The 23,187-nt window shown below is 33.1% G+C and overlaps 2 protein-coding genes across 14 annotated transcripts in view; one reads left to right on the top strand and one right to left on the bottom strand.

Annotated features, from left to right (window-relative positions):
• Positions 1 to 2,413, bottom strand: part of LOC106075983 (neurexin-2-like) — a 164,486-nt gene extending 162,073 nt beyond the window's left edge. For 10 of the 11 annotated variants that reach the window (XM_056022302.1, XM_056022311.1, XM_056022304.1 and 7 more), the window contains exon 1: positions 2,258 to 2,413. The gene's annotated coding sequence lies outside the window, so the exon portion shown is untranslated. The remainder of the gene's footprint in view (positions 1 to 2,257) is intronic. The other variant, XM_056022299.1, reaches the window with a different exon arrangement.
• Positions 2,414 to 7,326: 4,913 nt separating this feature from the next.
• Positions 7,327 to 23,187, top strand: part of LOC106061124 (putative ATP-dependent RNA helicase DHX57) — a 37,893-nt gene continuing 22,032 nt past the window's right edge. For 2 of the 3 annotated variants that reach the window (XR_008776787.1, XR_008776788.1), the window contains exons 1-12: positions 7,327 to 7,749; positions 8,544 to 8,652; positions 9,143 to 9,270; positions 10,235 to 10,427; positions 10,945 to 11,069; positions 13,100 to 13,233; positions 15,340 to 15,394; positions 17,027 to 17,133; positions 18,464 to 18,573; positions 18,902 to 19,008; positions 22,409 to 22,468; positions 22,559 to 22,672. Coding sequence is in view for 1 of the 3 variants with exons in the window: in XM_056022313.1 (XP_055878288.1) it covers positions 7,589 to 7,749; positions 8,544 to 8,652; positions 9,143 to 9,270; positions 10,235 to 10,427; positions 10,945 to 11,069; positions 13,100 to 13,233; positions 15,340 to 15,394; positions 17,027 to 17,133; positions 18,464 to 18,573; positions 18,902 to 19,008; positions 22,409 to 22,468; positions 22,559 to 22,672 (1,403 nt within the window). In the remaining 2 variants the exon portion in view is untranslated. The remainder of the gene's footprint in view (positions 7,750 to 8,543; positions 8,653 to 9,142; positions 9,271 to 10,234; positions 10,428 to 10,944; positions 11,070 to 13,099; positions 13,234 to 15,339; positions 15,395 to 17,026; positions 17,134 to 18,463; positions 18,574 to 18,901; positions 19,009 to 22,408; positions 22,469 to 22,558; positions 22,673 to 23,187) is intronic. The other variant, XM_056022313.1, reaches the window with a different exon arrangement.

Raw genomic sequence — 23,187 nt, forward strand, 5'->3', positions numbered from 1 at the left:
TTTACTGTGAGATCAAATTGAAAGAGTTATCTGTAGGTTTAATTTTGTGACTAGTTGGAATTCTGGGTGGAACAAATATCTGGGATTGAATCAAGGGAATTATCCCCCTTAGTTCACTGTGACACAGACTTGAAGATAAATAAAGATATCTATTAATCAGGGGGAAAGAAGACGCTTCCTCTTTCTCTCTCTCTCTCAATTATTTAGATACATCAACAAAGAAATATCAATGTTTTCTATATTAATAGAGTAAAAATTATTGACAAGAAACGAAATAATTCTTGATGTTGCCGTGAAAGTTTTGTAAAAAGGTGGAAGAGATTAATTTTCTTCATAGACTATATATATAAGAACTATATATATATATATATATATATATACAGGACTGCCAAGTGCCAACACTAACGGTAACTAAGCATAAGTTTCGTTCAACACCAAAATGTGAGATGTAGTACTTCCGGTATAAACCTATTTTATGACATTCACGATGTTTGAATGATAATGCCAGCTTGGATAATATATTTCTCTTTTCATCACATTTGACAATTTCTTTTTACACTGTATACTATTAATATGAGTTAATAAGCGATTAATGAAAGAGTCAATACAGTTTTGAGAGTGTCATTTATTACTTAGGTAGCCTATAGGCCTATAATGGGTGATAGAAGTTAAGTTTGTGAGTGAGTCAGTCTAAAAAAAAATAACAATAGTGAGTCCCTAAGCCTACACACTGACATCTTTACCAACTTTTATTTACATCTAGATTCTATACCTATTTTTTAAAATTTATTTGTAGTTTTTTTTTAAGATAGCATGCAGTATGCATTATATATATAATAGAATTCTATAATCATTGTTCCTACTTCAATAAAAATTAATTGTACACGTAGTAAACATGTAATCTTTGACCCAGACTTAGTGACCTATGGCTATGAACTATATCTACATATACGACCATACACACTAGTATAATTTGTTTTTGGAAAAAAATGGCTTAATGGGGTTTTAATTATATAATATATATATATATATATATATATATATATATATATATATATATATATATATATATATATATATATATATATATATATATATAAACTAGTTAGAACACTATCTATATAAATGCTCTTTTTTTAAGTTGGTAAATTAGATTTTGTTGTTATAAAAATCTGGCTATGTCTATCGCAATGTTACCAAAATAAGAAATATTTTGCACATAGTGTCTATCTTTAGTGATGGTTTCTTTATACAGTAAACTAATTCACCGGAAGTCATTCTTCTAACACTACACTGCAACCAAGGACGCCTCGGTGTACGGGACTTATTGAATTGAATAATATAGGCGTGCTGCGCACAGTTAGCAGTCCTATATATATATATAGTCTATGATTTTCTTGTAAATGTTTTTTTTTTTTTAATGTCCCCCATCGCTATGTTAATTTCCCCTTATTGCAACAGATAATTAATGATCCAAACACCGCGGATATATTACATCTTTACTTAAAATATAAGGTAACAAAAAAGCTGCATGAGGTATGCTACAACACATACCACATTGCACAAAATGGTCCAAAATCTTAGTCAACCACTCAGTCACATGTTAATAAAAAAAAAACAACAACATTAATTATAGTTCATTTATGTGTGTTTCTGAGTGTAGAGTCTGTGTGTATTTTTGTAAAGTCAAATTAAGTCAAGTCAAATAAAGCAAAACAGGACAGAGTTTAGCAAAATAAAATGAATTAAAATAAATTATAGTAAAATAACTTAAAATGAATTAAATTAATTAAAGTTTTGATTTTTTTTTAAGTAAGTCTAATTGTCGTAGTTTAGGCCTACTGGTTCATGCGCACTAGGGAACGTAAACAGACAGTATTCATGATTCGAATCGATAAATAGGATCAGTCCACCATCTCGCTCCTTCAGCGTTTATGGCATTTCCTAAGTGACTTGCTAGACAATTAGAATCAGACAAAACCGTTTACAACCATTATTGTAGATAAACTGATCTAGTCTACATCCGGGTCTCTATTGTGTCAGACGACGAATTCCAATTTGTGAATGGAAAGCACAATCGATACACGGCAAGTCCCGCATGGGAAGACCTATACGCTGTTATATAGTTCACACATTACAATAAATTAGCATACATCTACATTACATGGTGGGAATGAACGCTAGAAGAAAAGCAGATCTAGAATGCGTTCAATAAGGAGCAGTGTCTACTAGAGATGGCGACAATTAGAAGTCCTACCTTACGATACTACCAGCTGCCGGTGTCCTTCCGCACAAACAGCCTGTTGAATTTTGGCCGTACTGGTTTTCTTGGACGGAATGGCGGGTCTGTTGCTCGCAGCATCGAACGGAACTACCAGTAGAGGACACGGGGTGGGGTGAAGATGGGTATGGATTGTGGGTGTGTTTCCGGGGGTGGGGGTGGTGCTGGAGGAGGCTGGGGAAAAAGAGTGGCAAGAGGGTGGTGGCTCTCACTACCAGGCAGCACGCGCAAGTGTGAGAAAGACATCCCCAAGAAATCAATAACTAGTAATGACCTGATTACTTCCCTTTCACGGATATTTTTTTTTTTTTGCTCGTTTAAAGAAAAAAAGAAAAAGCTATAAAGATGACTAAGTTTAAAATGTTACTCTAATAATGAACATTTTAAAGTATAAAGAATATTACCAATACGTAGCCTACAATTATTTTGAAAAATAGTGTTTGATGTAATAGTGAGTGTCTGCAGGGCCGGCCATGCGAATTGCGAGACCCTATTTAGTGGATACTTGCGAGGCTCCTTTTTTTTTTTTTTTTTTTTGTTTTTACAATACCAACTATTTCTACTAATTCCATCATTATATCAACATTTATTATAGGCTACAATATGCATAGGAAAGAAGTCAAAATTGTATTTATTTATTGCAGCCTACATCAGGACTTTAATAACAAAATATTAAAACGATTTTTTTTTACAAAAATCAGATACCATCTAAGGGAAGGAAAGCGCTCACAAGGTGAAGAAAGAAAACGCTTTAGGGACACCCTCAAAGCTTCTCTGAAAGGCTTCAGCATTGACCCAGCCACCTCGAAGACAGAAACACATGACAGAGCATCATGGCGTCGCTCTGTGGAAACTGGCGAACAGTTTGCTGAGGAAAAGAGAACCACGCTGGCAGAAGAAAAGCGTCAGAGAAAAAAAGCAAGGCAAACGACACTAGCTCCAGCTGGAATAACCTGCCCAGTGTGCGGCCGAACATTCCAGGCTCACATAGATCTCACTAGCCAAATGATGAGGCACAAAACCCAAGTGCAAAGCCCTCAGCCCCCTGGATGACAAAAGTGGTCATCATCGAACTACAATGGGCGAACTATATATATATATATATTATATAATGAGATAGAATAATTTAAAACTGGGCCTTTCTTGCTTTCATCTTAGCAAAGTCTGTTAGAAAATTGATATCTCTGCTTATAGGAGATTCAAAAGATACAAGTGCTTAATTGTTCCATCGTTCTTGGTGAATGACTGACCTAATGTAGGTTTTGATAAATATAAGTTTGGAAAAGCTTCTTTCCCCAAAAGCTACTGTCACTAGAATTGTCGTCCATATTCTTTATGTAATGAACAAATTAGAGAAAGCAGTTGACTTATCATTACTAGTAAGATATTGAAACAATATCTTACTAGTAATGATAAGTCAATTGAAATTGAAAAAAAAAAATGGTTCAGAAATGCACTGATTGAATAAAGGACGAAAAGTTTTCTCACCAACAAAATACGCACTTTCTACTTTGAAAAGACGCCGAGTTGGTGAGAAGAAACGATGAAGCGTCCATCGTTAAGATATACTAAAACAGTGCGGAGCACCTCATCGAGAGAGAAGCGGCAAAGTTGCACTTAGAATATGTAATTATTTGAGTCAAACTTGGTCCAATACTGAGGGTTATTGAACGAGATGAACTGCAAAGTTCGCTTCTTCGGACAAAATTTGGGATTGGATTTCCCAAAAGTTTTTAAATTTCTCCATTTTCAGAAGAATTCTGTGCTCTATGGTCCAATCTCATTTGTGGACCAGTTGGAAGGGGGTATATGGGAGAAAGTTTTCTGTGCTGCCTTTAGTCGCTCACTAAATACAACTTTGCTCGAGTCGGGTGTCGAACCGCGAAGTTCAAGCGCACTTAGCCTCTCGACCACGCTTCTCGGCAATACAATGATAAATTTAAAAAAATGAACCAATTAGTTAATAAACTATTGGTAATAAATTATTCGTATTTGACAGATGTTGTGGTATAAGTTGAATTAGTCCCCCTGAGAAATCTTGAATTCTGAGTGAACATTTTTGTATGCATTTAAAATACGATCATGTAAACATTCACCAAGATACCCTTTTCTTATCTCCCCCTTTCATAACTGGTCTATGATATAATCATAGCACACTGAGAAAGCTAAAAGTTAAACAAAAACAATTGGTTGGTAAAAAATATTTCTAATTGCACAAATTTATTATGCCTTGGTCAACAGTACATATAATTACATGATTGATCCAAACTAATTGATACAATCACACTTAATATAAGCTTTGTTTTTTTTCTTTTAAGTTTAAAATGTTTTTTTTTTCTTTTAGAGTATCAGCGTCATAAAATGATGCAACTATCGTCGGCAAAACAAGACCTAAGGTGTAGCCAATATAGTATAGGCATATAATATTTTTTTTTACCTTTTTTCAATGCAGTCTTCTAATGACAATAAAACAGCAACATGAGTTCAAGGGTTAGAGTTCAGAGAGTTCTTCTTTCTCCTCCCCCCCCCCCTTTTCCCGCTTTCTATCCCGAAAATCTGGACGCCGTAAAGACATGTATGGCGTTAGTTACTGTAGACTGGGATAGGGATATGCTAAGTGTAAATTGCGGGTGGCTGCCATGCACGGACCCCAATTTAGAGCAATCAGTACAATTAGCCGAAGGCCGGCCCTGAGTGTCTGGTTACTTTACGTAATGACATCACCATGGTCCCGAGTTCAAACCCAGCCCGCTGACGTCCCTATTAGAATATTCGTACTACACAAATACTTCCTGCTGGAAGTTTGAGCTAGGCCATATACAGATCTAATCTTTATTTCAGAAAGACAATCCGAAACATAGGCCTATATGTCAAATTAAATGTATTTATATATATTTTTTGTAATCAGGTTCGTGCATGCAGAAGTTTTTTATATGTTATATGGATATGTAGGCCTACAATATCAATATAGAAAGCCTTTTAAATTATTTTACATTAAAATTTGATTGTATTTTTTTTTATTCCTACCATTAACCCCGATTTGTCATAGTAAAGAAAAAAATTGAATGGTATTAGTTTACGTGACTAGAAACGCTAAATCAGGTTTCTCTTATATTGCAAGAATATGCAGAAAAAAATGCAGATTACAAATATGTAATTTGATTTCCTCGGAGATAAATAGTAAAGGTATCTGGGCATCTAAACTATTACCAATTCAATAATTTACTTTTGACAACCTCTCATTATTCTATCGATATGACAGAATTAACTTGTGCTGTGTGACAATTTTTTATTAAAATTTCTGAAAGACCACTTCATTTATTATTGAATTAATTAAAACAAACGTATTTACCGTTGAAGTCCAGCGCTCCATCTATGGGACTCAAGGGAACTAATAATTATAATTATTAGGTATCTGTCATAGCTCTTTTAAATATATATATAGGGTTAGGGTTAGGTTATATATATATATGTGGCAGACAAACGCAAATGTGAGGGTGCTAGAAAATAATAAAAAAAAATTTAATTAAACAAATGATGGTATTCTTTTGCATAGATACGTAAAAATCTGGCATCGTTGACCAGAAGTGAAACTTGCATTTTCTACGAAAAGGGGGATTTCCCGCGCATGCTCGTCTTCCGCCAATCAGTTTTAGATTCTAAATAAATACTAAAGTAAATTTTAAAGTTTCTTGGTTTTTTTTTTTTTTGTAACAGAGGTATCTAGCTAGATATCTAAGTAGGCCTACACATCACTGTGAATATCAATTCTTGGTTTTGTGATCTAAATCTATGCTCTTTTTTGCTGGTTAATAGATCTTGCTTAATCTAGATCTAGGTCTAGGTAATCTAGAATAGTCTAGCCAGGAAAACCAGTGACTTGGCGGAGTTTAGGTCATTAATTGAATCAATGAATGTCATTGCATTGTTGGTTAATTAATGCATGACTAGAGTAGAAGAGATGATACTATGATTAGTAGACTCTAGATTCTAGATCTAAATCATAAATGCATGACGACGTGTAGGACATACATAGGGCCTAATTATCTTCTTTTTTTTGAAGTAAATCTGTATCATTCATATAAGATTATAAAGATAAGATTGCCTAGAATCTATTTATTAATCTAAACGATAAAACATGTCGCCTTTTGTTGGGCTTTTTAATTTTTATGGGCCTGTTAACTTAAAGTGTTATCTAGGATTAGATCTATACTATACTACTTACTAGATCTATAAATACCTTATAAAATGTAGATCTATAGAATCTAGATAACAGAATCTGTAGATCTAGTCTAGATCTATTTAAATATGAACTACACTTTCTATAGTATAGTACTAAAACTACTATAGATCTAGACTAATCTAGATCTAGAAATAGAAAGGTTGTGATAAATCATATGTGCTTGTAAACTTATCTATCTAGATCTAGATTCTATGGAGTCTATTTCAAATAGATCTAGAACTAGACAGGCATCTAGATCATACTAGATGTCTAGATCTAGTAGCCTGGTCGTGTGGTATGCGCTTTGGAATATCATCACGGTCGATCGGTCGTCCTGAGTTCAAATCCTTCCTCCCGCTTACCGTAATTATGTCCCCTGACATCTTACCTGAGGTTTTGGTTAGAGGACATAGAGAGGTCTAGCTACCTAGACTCTAGAATCTAGATCTAGAACTAATTCTTTCTGAAGGGTTTCTAAAACATAATAGGTCTAAATAAAAAAAAAAGAGTAAAACAGCAACACAGCATTAGTTTAATCCTATAAGATGTCCTTTACTCGTACAGGTAACGTTGTCAGTTGGATATGGTTAAGAGAAGTGTCCAGAATTAAGATCTAGATTCTAGTTGTTTCGCTGTGCCTTGCTTCGAGTTGCAGTTCAATAGCAGAAGGAATGAGTGTAATTAATTTCATTATGAATTAGGGATCACTATAATTTAGATCTAATTACATATTGCATCAAACTTTTTTTGCTATAGCAGAAAAAATATATGTTACCCTGGACATAATTGCTATATCCCATTTCATTCATTTAAGTTTTTTTTTCTTCTAATTCTCATTTACTGCAGGTGTTGGGTCCAGAGTTTAAAAATCAAATCAATGTCAAAAGGGTGGAAAAAATCCTCAATCTTTAATTACTAAACACAATTTGTTTATAGTTTAAATGTTAAATTATTGTATGTTTTATGAATTTTTTTAAATAGCTGGAAGAGCTGGATCAATGGATACTTGAAATCGCAAGTCTTTAAGTACATGTTGAAATGCAAGGCTAACATAAAATACAAGTCTGTGCTTAATCATATAAGATATGGATTCTGCTAACATACAGGAGTTACAGGCAGATCTAGTTAGTGATGAATATATCCTGTTAGTGGATCATTACCCGGAATTAAACATCAAACCAGAGGCAGTCCAACTGGTAAATGAAACACTTCAATTTGTACAGACATCTGAACAGGCAGAAACAATGTAAGTCAATAAATATAGGGTTATTATTTAAAAAATCAGACACATTCTGACATATATACAGATACATATATATTTATATATATTTCTTTTTATTTATTTATTTTTTTAATAAGGCACTTTAAATTATGTAATTGTGGGCGCGATGGCTTAGTGGTTAATCGCTTGGCTTCTGAACCTGAGCTCAGGGTTCAAATCCCGGTGTAGATTAGAATTTTGAATTTCAGGATTTTTAGGGCACTCCTATGTCTACCCAACTCCTAATGGGTACCTGACTTTAGTTGGTGAAAGCTGGGGAAAGTAAAGGTGGTTGGTCATTGTGCTGGTCACATGACACCCAGCTCATTAACAGTTGGATATAGAAACGGATGACGTTATCATCATCTGCCCTCTAGATCACATTCTTAAAGGGGGGACTTACATTTTAAGTATGTAATTGTAATAGCCTTGTTATTATTATTTTATATATATATATATGTATAAGGCATTTTCCTAGAGTCCAAAGATTAACAATAAGTGCAGTATTATATGTGACCATGCAGACCCAATAGCTTGCCCTATCTATGCCATCTTGGCTTTTCTTCTGGTCTCAAATGTGTAAGAGCTCTCCAATCTTCTCTTTTAGAACTCATCTGTTAAGAGCCGTGACACTATGAAAGGATCCAATGTTAAAATATGTAAAATTTTTTAAAATATTTCCATTCGTAACCATTATAGTTTTTGGGAAAGAGAGCTGAAATGAACCTTGGTTTACATGCTTTTAATTTCTTTTTTTTTAATGAACTTTTATTTTTTAGTGATACCACTGAAGATGATAACAAATGCTCTGATCAGAAACAAAGATACAGTGAGGATGAAATGATGGAGACAAATAAGATATTGCATCAGGAATTTCAAAACAAAGTTGTAAGCTAGTTTCAACTATAATATGATTAGAGGCATGGTGGCTGAGTGGGAAAGCACTTGGCTTCCGAACCAGAGGGCTTAATTTTGGGATTTTTAGCGCCTTTCATTCCACCCAAGACTAATGGGTACCTGACATAAGTTAGGGAAAAGTAAATTTAAGGCAGTTGGAAGCTAACCATGGGCCACAGAAACAGATGACCTTTACATCATCTGCTCTATAGACAGCATCTGGAGTAAAATCTTAAACATGAAAAATATAAAACATAATAAAACTTGAACCTTTTTTTTTTTCTTAACTTTTCAAAATCATGATCAAGAATTTCATGGAACATAATACTTCAGTCTGAACACATATAATGTAAATTTACTTCATTACAGAGCTTTAGAAGACATTATATTTCTTTTTTTTTTCCATTAGTACCGGTATGTATAACAAATTTAAATTGGTACTGATAAAGATGAAATAAAAATTAAATACAATTTATCTTAGATGCAGAATTCTGAAACTTATCAGAAGATGCTTGAAGAAAGACAAAGATTACCAACTTGGGAAATGAAGGACCACATTACAGCAGCTGTGAATAGGCACAAAGTAATTATAGTCAGTGGTGTGACTGGGTAAGTGTGACACAATGGGGAGTTAACTATTTTTAAGTAATTGTGATGCAAGAGTGATTCCCCTTAAGAATGTTGTCTAAGGCAATGTAAAGTGTGTTTAGTTGCCACTTGCTCCAGAGTTACCAGCTTGACCACTGGACCATGCTGTGTGTTATGAGAAATGTAAATATTTATACTTATTTGTTAGTCACTGGTTGTGTGTCTTGGGCCTTGGGGGTACTTGGGAGAAGTGTGCCCTGCACTGGAGATCTTTTGTTAAGATTCAAACTGTTGGGGGGGGGGGGGGAGGGACAGCACTAGTCACTTAAACATAAAACATAAAGAAAAAAAACAAGTTATTATTCAATGTATGAAACAATAAGTATTTGATGACGGATGTTGTCCTACATCAAGAACAAAACAATATTAAATAAAAGTCATTAAAATATATATATAGTTGGTGGGCCATAACATATGGTCTAGAGTGTAGCCTATAACAATATGTTTAACTAGCCTAATATTACCCATGGCTTGCGGACCTTAGTTGGCGTATTACTGATGTACTGGATTGGATTTAGATCTGTTAAACTTGGCAAATGTTCACTTCACATTTTATTTTATTTTGTAATGAAAATAAAAGTAGATTGTGAATAATGGGTTGACCTATTTAGAAGACATATACCAAAATTGATTTGTTTCTATTTGTAGGGACCTCCGGTTGTGGAAGGGACATTTAACATACACTATGGTCTCCACCATGTAAAATTTTATCAAGATTAATCAAACTGTTTTGATTTTTTTCAGGAAATACATACATACTCCTTGCAATTCTCCTTATATATTAGATATTAAAATTTGATTATATGATTGATACCTTTTCAATGACTTGTTTTTGCTGGTATTTTTTTTTTAGTTCTTTGTTAATAATTTATAACTTGATTTCAATTCATGACATTTGACAAGCTTTTTGCTTCTGTTTGATCAGCTGTGGTAAAACTACCCAGGTACCTCAATTTATTTTGGATGAGGCCTTGAGCAGTGATAGTTTTAACGCTAATATAATTTGTACTCAGCCACGCAGAATCGCCGCTACATCCATAGCAGAAAGAGTGGCTGCAGAGCGGGATGAAGTTCTCGGGAGAATTGTGGGATATCAGATTCGACTTGAAGGCGACATGGTAAACAATTTTTACAAATAGGTTTTGCACATTTCTCTACAATATAAAATCTACACTCATTAATTATCAAATGTTTTTCTTTTATTAGTTTGATAAAACAAATTGCACTGTAAGTAATTGTGAGGTTGTTTATTCTGATATTTTCAAGTAAATATTTTAACCTCTTAAATTCTTACTCCAATAGAGAATTTTATTGTGTTTATTACGAATTGAAGTTCTTTAACAAACAAAATATCTGCTAAATATAAAGTTAGACTAATTTAAGTAGGAATATGCTGCCTTTTTTTTTTTTTGGGGGGGGGGGGGGGGGGGTAGGCCTGCTATGTTAGTAAAATCTTATAGTTTGATGAGTTTTTAAGGTTAAGAAAGGTTTGCCATTCATAAAATTTCATTCTACTCATATTTAGGGTAACTTATACAGGTTGTTCCTATGTTAATAAAGTTACTTCCATTGGATAGCATAGCCTTTTTCTCTATGACTTGAAGATAACTTCCCTAAAACTTTTTTTGTCCACAGTCGCACTTAACTAGGTTACTGTTCTGTACTACAGGTATTGTGTTGCGTCGACTTGAAGGTGACCCAAACCTGGAAGGAGTCACTCATATTATTGTAGATGAAGTACATGAACGCTCAGAACAGAGGTTAGTTGCTCATGGGTAGATGCTGTGGCAACAAAACTGTAATAAATTGAAGTGGTGGTGTTGATAAATCAATGCACCTGTACAGTTCAAGGCAATGAGTTTCATTGTTTTACATTTTGTGAAATTTTTTATTCAGCTCAGCTTTATAAAATTGATTTGTCTTTATAAATAAATAATAAATAAGTCAATAAAAAATAACATCTTCTAACAATTCAGCTAAAAGATTTGGAGGCATAGCAATCTATCAGGCTTATCCATTATCATCATCAGCAAACTCCATACGAGTGAAGGCTTGTGTGGCTCAGATCTTTAAAAAGCTCTGGATAATGCTAGCTTGTTACCATGCTTCATAGAATAGTCTTGCTGCAAACACAGATTATCCTAGATTTTTCAAAAGATATTTAAATAAAGATACACTTATAAGCTTTGAACCCTCAATTCCCTGCCCTTAATTTCCTATTCCCCTTGGCTCCTGAGAAAAAATTACACTTTACACAAGCATGCACAAAAACAAAGTACTGGTATCAAAACTTTTTAATGAACTATTTTATTTTGAGAGAAATATGTTAGTATCTTATATCTCCTAAATTCTTTCTTACTATGCCAGTCTTCCCAGCATGCAGACCCCTCATTCCTTCAAGGGACCTTATGCTGGTACAGATGTAAATCTAGTGTCTTCATTTACTGTACCTGTACTGATTTTCTCTAGATATAGATGATCATCGAGTCAATCTCTTTCACTATCATTGTTTTCACTATCATTGGAATCATTTTCTAGATCTAGTTTGTTTCTTGGAATCATTGAAGATATAACTTTCTGCTTCATGCAAAGTTGGTTTTTTTTTTCATTATGATTACCTGAATCAAGAGAGAGTCTTTTCAATCAGTAAACCAATTTACTATTTTTAAAAAATACAAAAACTCATGGGCGCCGCTATTACTGTCATTTACCATAAGTCAAATAGTCCTACATGGCGTGTTTTTTTTCTTTGCATTTTTAATTAATAATAATAATAATAATCTTTATTGTCCGTAAGGAAATTTGTCTTACAATTTGTGCATTACATTAAACAAAACATTGTAATTACGGACTGTAGGTTTAAGGTAAGGTGCACGAGACTGATATATCAGGCTGGTGGAGCATGGATTTTTTTTAGGTGCAGACCAATAAATCTGGCTGGCGGGTTCAAAACACTGAACTCAATAAGTGACTCTTTAATCACACACTCTCACATATTACAGGTTATGCATAACACTACAATATGAACTTTCTTACCAAGGGGAATAACTCTACATGCTAACAACAAACATATACACATAAACACAATGTTAATATACACTTCCTCCCTACAGCAGTTGGAACTAAACAAAGCAGGAGCAAAGTAGTAACATATAGAAAGGCACTAACTGCATTATAAATCAGTGGATTGATGTTGACGTTTTTGTCTTCTATGTCCGACATAGAATATCTTGGAGCTGTCTCCTTGCCTCTATGAGAAAGAAAGTGAACACATGTGGTTTTCTTTCCCTTATAGGAGTGGTCAAATGTATCCACAAGTATAGTACCTTGGTTCATAAATAAATAATTAACTTTGCTGAGCCATTTGAATATGTAGAGAAAAAGGATGAATGGACAGTCCCTGTCTAATATGGCAATGGCACTATCTTAGAAGGCACTAGCTGGGTAAAGGATGTGGATGTAGCAGGTATAGATGGAAAGATCTTTCTGACATATGCACTAAGTCTGAAGGTTGTCTGATCCAGGAAATATATGAACAAAGATGAAATCTTTAATAAACTAGAATTATTATTTAAATAGAAACATTTAGGATGAAAAAAAAATTCTTTGATGGTCATTGTGATTATTATTAAATAAATTAGATAAATTTGTGTCTGGATTTTGACACAAAAACAACCATCTACAAATCTTAATACTTAAGTTATTTTATAGACCTAAAGTTTAATGATTGCTTTTTTGCTGGCATTGTATTTTATCATGTCATAATTATATGTCCATTTTTTTTTCCCAGTGATTTCTTAATACTGGTATTAAAGAGACTGCTGGTACGGCGACCTGAATTAAGAGTGATTTTAATGAGTGCCACAATAAATGCCAAACTTTTCTCTAACTATTTTGACAACTGTCCAGTTATAAACATACCAGGTAAAAGAGTTTGACTCATATTAGAGACAGATTTTTTGTATAGATATCAATAATATAACCATGCTCAGAAGACTAAGTCACTAAGGGTGTAATGGATAAAAATGTAAGTCACTAGCAGATGTGTCAGGTTTGATAGCCTCCTTCTGTCGCTAAGCAACTAAAATAAGCCTGGGATATGATCGTAACAATGTCACCCACACATCTGATATGTACAAATAGTACTAATAGCTGGCATAAGCTAATACAGTTAGAAATCAGCAGTGTCACAATTTCTGCCAGGGTGTACCACTGTGTGCTACAAGCTGCCTAAACATTGAGCATATATACAATGACGTTTGATATATAATTAAATGATTCTGTGACAAACTAACAGAGGATTCAGCCCCCATCGCCTCAGTGTAGCGCCTCCATGGAAATGTCTAGTAGTGGAACTAGAGAGGCTAAGAACAGGAAGCAAAGAAGACCCCTCCAGGTTACCTTGGGTGAGCTTTTTTTTTTATCTCACAGCCCATTGACCCCAGTCCAAAAAGTCCGCCACACCGTTCCTCAAAAGGAGCCGACATCAGTGTCCCGTCAGATGAAGTGTTCCTGCATGGAACAGTGGCAGTTACAGTATAGGAATATGAGACAAATTCCCCTTGGTTAGCGCTGCCCTCTGCCACTTATAGTGAGTGGGAACCGGGAACAACATGCGGTGTGATGTGTATGTGGTATGGTACCCTTACTTCTTCCATGGCTGTTATTGCTGGGAACCCTCAGGACTTGAAAAGCTCCCAGTCCAGGCCTGTTCATAAGATAAAAGCCATTCCAACGATTAACGGGATAGTGGCGCCTTTGGCGTCGATTCCCTACTGGTGACAAAAAATTGAACAAGTAAGTTTTAATTATGTCGTAAATCTAGGTACATGTATTACAATTGAAGTATATAAATAATGCCCAACATAGTGTTTATATGCATACCATTTAGGGTTACACCGGATAGTAAAATATGATATCTGGCTGGTTACCTTTATGTCTTGTAAATAGCTCATGTTACTGAACAATTTTCAAAACTTCTAAATAATTTACCTATATTCATATTTGTTTTCTTACCTTAATGTTTTAAACTCTATTACTTATTGATGCATTAAACAGCATTTATTTACAGTTCTGGATTTAACCAGGATTTATAGATCAAACTAGAATCATCTATACCATATATCTACAATTCAGTTTTCTAGTCTTTACTACTATCTTTTAATGTTGCCATGTCTGGATCTGTATCACCAAACAAGAATTTTATTTATTGAAAATGATTTATAAGTGCCCTTAATCAGTATTTTTCCCAGTGGAGGTGGGGGGATTTATGTGGGGTAAAAAATGTGCCCTTTTATTTCTTTTTGACACGGCCGGATCCATTGCTCTTACAAAAGTCATCAGCTTCATATAGGAAGAATTGGCTTTCTTAAAAAACTTTTAGAAATCTGCAAAAGTTAAAAAAAAAATCATTTGAAAGGGAAAAAAATGTCTAGTAATTGCAACATATTTTATAACCAGTACACTAAAATATAAAAGTTAATTAAAAATGTTATAGATATTTTATATACATTTAATTAATAAGGTTGTACTAGCATTAGATCTTTACTTCAGTAAAAAAAAAAAATTTTGTTTTTCAAATTTTTTTCCTCTCACTTCTCAAGTATTTTCACAGTTACCTATCCTGTGTTTGAGTGGTTGGTTGATCAGCCATGGATCCCAGGTTCAAATCCTGGTACAGATTGAGATTTTTGAATGTTTTTAAGCCCTTTATATCTAACAATTTTTTTTTACTCAACATAATACACATAATATTTGCATGATTATATACAGATTATATAGATTAAATATTAAGAATTACCATGATTAATTTTCTTCTTAGCATGTTATAGACTTAATTTTTTAAAATTTTGTTCCAATCAACACAAATCATTTGGATATGTCAATCATAATTTCAAAATAATTGCAAGAGTCTACTTTCCATTTTCTTAGTCAAACTTTAGAGTGTTACTGTTAACATCTTGTAAAATTTGCCTACTTAAACATAAGTTATCAGGACAAACTTTATTATTTTATTTCTTTGAACTCTAGGTGGAATATTTCCTGTCAAACAGTTTTTCTTGGAGGATGTGATAGAAAAAACTAGGTATGATTGTTTGTAGTGTTATGTAGTATTATGGATCTTGAAATGAAAATGACTGATGAGATCTACAATGATCATCCTTCAGAACCTAGATGATGTTTATGCTAAAAATGTATATCTGTTAATTTATACAAAATAATATATATATATATATATATTATATACAGGATTTATAACCCACACATTATTTGTACTATTTTAGTTTATTAAATAATTTTTCAGCTTCTGTTTAGAGCACTATCTTCAACATGAGGAAGTTCTATAATGATTAGCTCTATACTTTTAGAATAATATCAGACAGCTGCCATAAGTTGAAAACAATGTAGTGGCTGCATTTGATGCATACTGTTTGATTTTAATAAGCATTATGTCAAAACAAAAGTGTCTGGTAAAGTTCACGTCTTTGCATTACATTCTTTGTTTTATAGAGAACTAATTAGACTCACTCTGTTTCATTTAATAAGCATTATATCAGTGAAAAGAAGCAAAATATAAAAATCCTTTAAAAAAAAAAAAAAACGAAAAAAAACACAACTTATCTAGAGGTAAGAATTCCACATTTACAACCATATATCTCAATAATGTAGGTTATTTCCTTTTTTATAGCAAACAAACTAATTGACTGATTGGTTAAATTTTTAATTGATTCATGTTTTTTAAGGTACAATAAATAATTGTTTAGAGTTTTGAGTTTCAAGTTGATCAGAGAATGTGTGTGCTCTTTCATAGTATAGCATGCTCTGTGTTCTATGGACCAATCACTTTTGCAAATATGGGGGGTGGTTGGTATCTCTGAGAAGGTCTATGTGCTGCATTTAGGAGCTCAGCAAACACAACTCAGCTTGAGACAGAATTCAAACTTGAGATCCTAGATAGTTAGTTTAACATTTTTTGCCTCTCAGCTACCCATCCCACTATCAGCTCCACCTTCCTTTCAATTTTTAGTTTGTGAATTCATATTCTATTTTTACAAAGCTCGTATCAACTCACTCTGGTAAAAAGTTTGAACACATGATTTCTCCGACATGCAATCTCAGATCAAGCTGAAATTTTTCACAATTATTTCTTTTACCTGACAACACAAGAATAAAAAAAAAAATTAACCAATTAGTTAATTAATCATTGGTAATTAATTATTTTTTTTTGTATCTCGAAAAATGGAAATAAATTGTACTTACTGAAGTGGTGGTATAAGCTGAATTAATCCCCTTTATAGGTCACTGCTCTAAATTAAAACAAACAATGCATAACTATACAATCTTCTCTAGTCATAAGTACCTCACTAGCAGAGTGGTTAGCACGTTGGCCCGAGGAGACTTGAGCCAAGAGTTCGAATTCAGGTTGCTTCCCCTTTTTTTTTAAAACAATTACAGTTAAATACACACATATCCCTTTCTTTCTTCCCCTCCCCACTCCCATTTTACCAGCTGGTCCAGACAAGTGATAGGATCATGGTGTATTGAGAAAGCTAAAAGCATGAAATAGCAGTAAAGAAAAACTATTATTAACCTCACAGATTTATTGTTGTTGGTCTAGAGCTACTACTAATTTAATTACATGACGATCCAAACTTATTGATAGTTACATTTTGTGAAAGCTTTTTTTTTTCTTGTTTAGTACCTTTTTTTTCATCAGATTTAATTATGAAGATAAGACTTTGGAACATTGTAGTGAGCAAATAGCTTCTGACGAAATACCTGACTCCAAATTATCAAAATATCAGTTGCAACTGAGATATCCAGGTAATAAACATTTTATTAAGACTTATGGAAACATTTTCAGGACATTCAAAGCTGATTTTTATGATTTTTATATTTAGTGTCATTCCTAGTGCACAAATTCATTTTTGGGTGCACCTTAGTTGTCAATGCATAATGTCATTGTTGTGGGTTTTATTTGATTTATTTCTGCCTTGTACATTTGTTGGAATGAATAGTAGCAGCAAAGCATGATTAGGGTTGCCTGTCATTTCCTTTCACTGTGCGATCGTGTGTATTTGTTACAGTTTAGGAGAGCCAGTTTGGGTTCAGACAAAGTTTTGTGGAGCCATTGTGGACTGTTGTTGAACCAGTAGTGTGTCTGCCAAGTAAAGTGCTTGATTCCCTCATCTTAATAAGGGATGTAATTCATCTCCATGGCTTAATTTTTTTCCCAACAATATTATTGAAAGAGGGAAAAAAAAGGAAAGTTCCCTTTTCAGACCTTGTGATCCATTAAGCAGATGATATAAAAGTCATGTTTCTATGGATGACTGTTAATGAGGGTGTCATGTGGCCAGCACAACAACCAGTTTTACTTTCTCCAATTACTGTCAGGTACCCATTAAAGTTGGCTGGACCCAGGGACACCCTTAAAATCTCAAAATTAAAAAATCTCAGTTTTCCCTGACATTCAAACCTGGGATCCCCTTCAGTTTGGAAGCCTTATGCTTTACCATTTGACCACCATGCCTCCATTGGAATAGTAGCTTCCAAATAAAATTCAAACTATAGTCTTGCAAGTGTTCTCTGTACTCCTATAAGGTTGTGAAAGTTGGACACCATACGCTGAGAATGAAAGAAAAATTCAAATCTTTGAGAGTAAATGCTAAAAAAAAAATACCAGAAAAAGAAATCAAATGAGTTTGTACTTTAACAAGTCAACACTCTGGCTGGTGAAAAGAAAGAACTCCTCAATACTGTGAAGAGACGAAAGCTGAGCTGGTTCGGCCATATCATAAGACATGACTCATTTTCAAAAGTCAATCTTCAAGGTGAAGTGAAAAGAGCATGAAGAAAGGATCACCCAAAGAAAAGCTGGCTGGACAACGTAAAATAATATAATGACCTTTCTCTTGATAGCCTTCTAAGATCAGCTGCTGACCAGGAAAAGTTGAAGGATTTGGCTATGCAAACTGTTGCAGCACCTCTATGATGAATGTCAAGAGAAAGATGATTGTTATTATTTAATCTCATAACCATGAAAAATCTTCTAATCTTTTATCAATATCTGATTACACTTTCTGGGAAAATATTTCTCTGTTTTATTTATACTACTATAGACAATTGATCGCACATTTAATGATTGCTCTAGGTTACAGTTTCTCCACAATCAACACTTTAGATAAGATGAAGTTTGAAAAACTCGATTTTAATTTAATTGCACATTTGTTGGAGTGGATAGTTACAACTCAGCATGATGAGGTATGTACAGAAATATTAACTGGATGTTTGCATTTGATTGGGAAAGGGATTTAATATCTCCTATGTATTGATACTTCTTATCAAAATTTTTCTACTGACATTACTTTAATCATTTTCATTCTTTGTCATAACTAACTCTAGATACACTTAATGACTCATTTTATAACAATCTAGTTTCTCCAAAAGTATACGCTTTTAAAACAATTTTTGTTTCACTGGTGGATGACTATTTATCATTCCAGAAAAAATATCTTAAAACCAAAAACAAATTTTAAACAATAGGATTCTCAAATTCTACAACCTGCTTATTAAGTTTATATTTAATTAGTTACCACTAGATGGCGCCATTTTAGTGTTTCTACCAGGCTATGAGGAAATTGAAAATACCTATAGCAAGCTTTTAGATACAGAAGAATTCAAAGAAAACAAGGACAAGTAAGTGTAATACATGAATTCTAACATCTGGCTTTCATCCTTTAATGGCACTTACAGATAAAAAAAAACCCACTGTTCTGGTGTTATCCAATTTGAAAATAAAAAATAGTTTTTTTTGTTTGATAATGAAATAAGAGGAATAAATGCTACTTAATGAGAAATGTGCATGTATATATGAATTTAATACATGTGCATGTATATATGAATTTAATACCCTTATTAGGTTTCGTCAATTTTTTCTCCCACTTTCCATTCTCAGATCAGGTTGGAATTGTTCATATTTATTCATAGTCCATGGCTATACACAAATTAATATAGAAAAATTAACCAATTAGTTAATCTACTACTTTAGAAGAAAGAGAGCTAAACCCTTTCATCTTCAGATAAATAGCCTTAATAAACAGTTCTTTCTCTTAGATAAGCTTTGTTTTTAAAAAAAGTTTTTTTTTTCTTTTGCTTGTTCTACGTGACTCATGAACATTATGTATAATCTAACAATATTTGTTGGAAGAGTTTATTTTTGATTCACTTCAAATCTTTTTTAACACCATTTCTATCTGTGCTTTATAGGATAGTGTCTCTAGAAGTTAACTTCTTTCTCTGCTGCTTTTAGATCAAGCAATCTTTCTTTAATGTTAAATAAGCATTTGATAAAATTTCAACTCATGATGTGACCCTATCTTTCAAAAAAATAGGTGAAATATGTCATTCATTGGCTAAAACAGATTTTAGTAAGCAGATTGTTTAGAGAATGTCATTAAATTAAAACAAATGGAAAGATTAACCATTCTCTAGTGTAAAAAAAGAAGCATCTCTATACAGTAGAATGTCAATTATCTGAATTAATTGGGAAGGGTCTGTCTGGACAAGCAACAGTCCAGATAAGCAAATGCAGAATATTATAAATAACAAGAGCGAGTAATCATTCTAGAAAACACACATTTGCAATGTTATAAATTGTGAAAATCATAACTTATTAATGTCCTCAAAGGCCATGGATCAATCTGGAGGATCAGAATTAAAGGTACTCATGAAATCTAGTATATATATATTTTTAGTGTGCATAAAATAGTTTATAAAAGACACAAGGGTCAAATCTTTAGTTTTAAAAAATGTAAAGTTATATTATTTAAATGCACACAAACATGTAAAAAAGTATTTAAAAAATTCAGAACATGTATTAATATATCAATATCTATATATTAATAGCTTAGTAAGCTAGGAACTAATTTTAATGTAGATACAAATAGAAAGGATCTGTGTATATTAGCACAGAAGACACTGACCAGGTGTATTTTTAAAGGAGGGCTCAACAGACTCAACACCCCCAACTTCTAATTTGTTTAATCCATGACACTTAATGTATTGATAGACAGTGACCATTCTTAAGCCAGAATGGATTAATGCAAATTGTTAAGACATATTGACACTGTCTAGAGGTCACTAGATGATGACACTAAGTTTGTTTACTTGGAGAGAAATTTCAATTAGAGCGCTGAACACACGTTTGTTGCACAATAAAATAAAACAAAGATGTGCGTGTGAGTTTTTTTTGCCTTGTATTAAAACCTTTAGAAAGAAAGCTAATTTCATTGTTTAATTCTATTGACTTAATATATAAAGGAAAACCTTACAGTAAAGTTTAAAATCGCAGAAAATAAATTGATCTAAAGCACTACAATTAGATCTAGCAAACAAAGAAAAAATATGCTGGAATGTTAAGAAACATTTGACCTCTGTAACTAGTGTACGGGTATAATAGATCTACATGCTTGACTGACCATGCCAATGTGTTATCTTTTTTTTGCCTGAACACTCAACACTATTGCGTATGCCCAAGGGAAAAAAACATGTGAAGGTCAACACCATCAACTATACACACTACTCTAAACTACATGTGTAGGCTCACTACATCTATCTGACCAGGCTGTTGCAATCAGTCGAACACAAAGTCTAGTTATGTTTTTTTTTTTGGTATGGAGGTTGTGGATGAGTTTTTTCTTCTATAGTTGGTTTTCCTAATTCTCTTAGATCTTTATAAGAGTAGATCTAATCATAGATATCAATAATAGTCCTACAGACTACAATTATAATTATGCTTCGCAACATTTAAGGCTCAGGCTATAAGTAGGTATAATTGATGTTCCCGCTGTTAATAAAATATCGTTTGCCGCAAATGGATTAATAAATATATGACCTACTACGCTTCAGATTCCAACTATTAACTAACAGCTACTATCAGTATTAAGCCCTTGAAACCAGAACCAGAAGTGGTCTTTGGACTTTAAATTACAAGTCTGATGATCAGTTGTTGCTTTGAAATTCTTGAACACATACATCCAACCACTATACAAGCCAGATTGCACTTTACTTATGAGAGATTTACATTAGTTTAGTAACCAGTTAAATATATACTAACATATTTTACATTGACCCTCCCACACTCAGCCTTTATAGTTGGTGGCCTAGTACATACACACAGACATGCTCATGCTACACAGATTAATTTGTGATAGGCCTATCTGTTTATAAATATTGTTCAGCTTTAATAAATCAATCAGTAACAGAGTTTAAAACAATAACGTATATAAGGTGTTAAGCTTTGATAAATCAATTAGTAACCGAGTTTAAAACAATAAGGTATATAAAAGAAAAAAAAAAAACAACCGATATAGGTATGTTATTTAACAGTTTCGTAAAATGTTCAGCAACACAAGCTATTTACAAGATACTTAGGTATTCGGCTCCGGCGGAATATCATTTTTTACTATTCGTCAATATTCGGCTCCGGCCTTATGACAAAAAGTACTATCCGGTGCACCCCTAATATATATACTATAAAGTAGAAAGTAAGGCATGTATTATGTATATGTATGTATGGGTGTATGTCCCGCATAGAAATCAAAACGGTTTCACCAATCTTAATAAAACTTGGCATAATTTATTGATTTCAATATCTATTAAAATTAACCTTTAAATTTATGTTTCAAAGCATTTTTACATAAATTCGTTCCTTATATCTGCAAATTGATGTACTTTTTAGCCCTAATGTGCAAATATATATTATATATTGTTATAACCCTGCCATGTACACTGCCATTCAAGATAGTGCAGAAGGTGCACACTGCCAGAAGGATGTTGACATTAGGAGAGAACTATTTCCGCCCAAGTCAAGAGCCGATATGAAGAGACTGTGCTAAAAGAAGATGTTGTTTTATGTACTTGGATGTCCCATGAATAAACATCATTGCCTCGTTGAGTTGCCTCTCTTAAGTTATTACAATATATATATAGTATATATATATTACCATTGCAAAATGAAAATAGTAACCCCAAAATAATCTGTTTCACTATTTCTGTGTTTTAGCTACCAATATTTTTGTTGTTTTTTCCATTCTAGATACATCATCATACCTCTACATTCTTCCTTTTCATCAGATGAACAAAGATCTGTGTTTCAGTAAGTTTTTTTCTTTAATTATGTTAAGACACCAAGTAATTTTGAATGTAACAAAAATAATCATTTATATTTCAATATTTACATTTTTAGTAAAGCTAAACCAGGGATCAGAAAAATTGTCCTGTCCACCAATATTGCTGAGACGTCCATTACCATTGATGATGTTGTTTATGTGGTGGATGTGGGACGTATGAAAGAGATGAGGTAATATGATCTTTGAATAAATTTCATCTTTCTTTGATGACACTGCTCTACCAATCCTCAACTGTGACCTTTTCTTTTTCAAAGGGACATAGAGAAATTATAAAATCATTATTTTGTTAATACATTAAAAGAATACATTTAAAATTTTATGAAAATAAAGCTTGTGTAGAGATTATGACCCTTGCCTTTATTGAGTTATCTTATATTATACAGATGTTACTTCAAAAAAGAAGATGATTACGTCCTACGCGTCATGTATTTTGTCATGTATATTAACAAATGACTTAAATTCTGCTAAGTCACTGGTTTTCCTGGCTAGCTCAGGCAACCCACTCCATGCTCTAATAGCACTAGGGAAGAAGGAGCATTTGTACAAATTTGTCCCAGCATATGAAACAAGGAATGTGCCTTTATATTTGTGTCTTTCTGAGTATTTTATTAGATCAATTGTCAGAAATTCACTCCTCAGGCAGCAGTGGTGAGCTGCTGGGGGACTAAGGAATGGCCGTTCTCTT

This window comes from Biomphalaria glabrata, chromosome 3, assembly GCF_947242115.1.
Source record: "Biomphalaria glabrata chromosome 3, xgBioGlab47.1, whole genome shotgun sequence".
NCBI lineage: Eukaryota > Metazoa > Mollusca > Gastropoda > Planorbidae > Biomphalaria > Biomphalaria glabrata.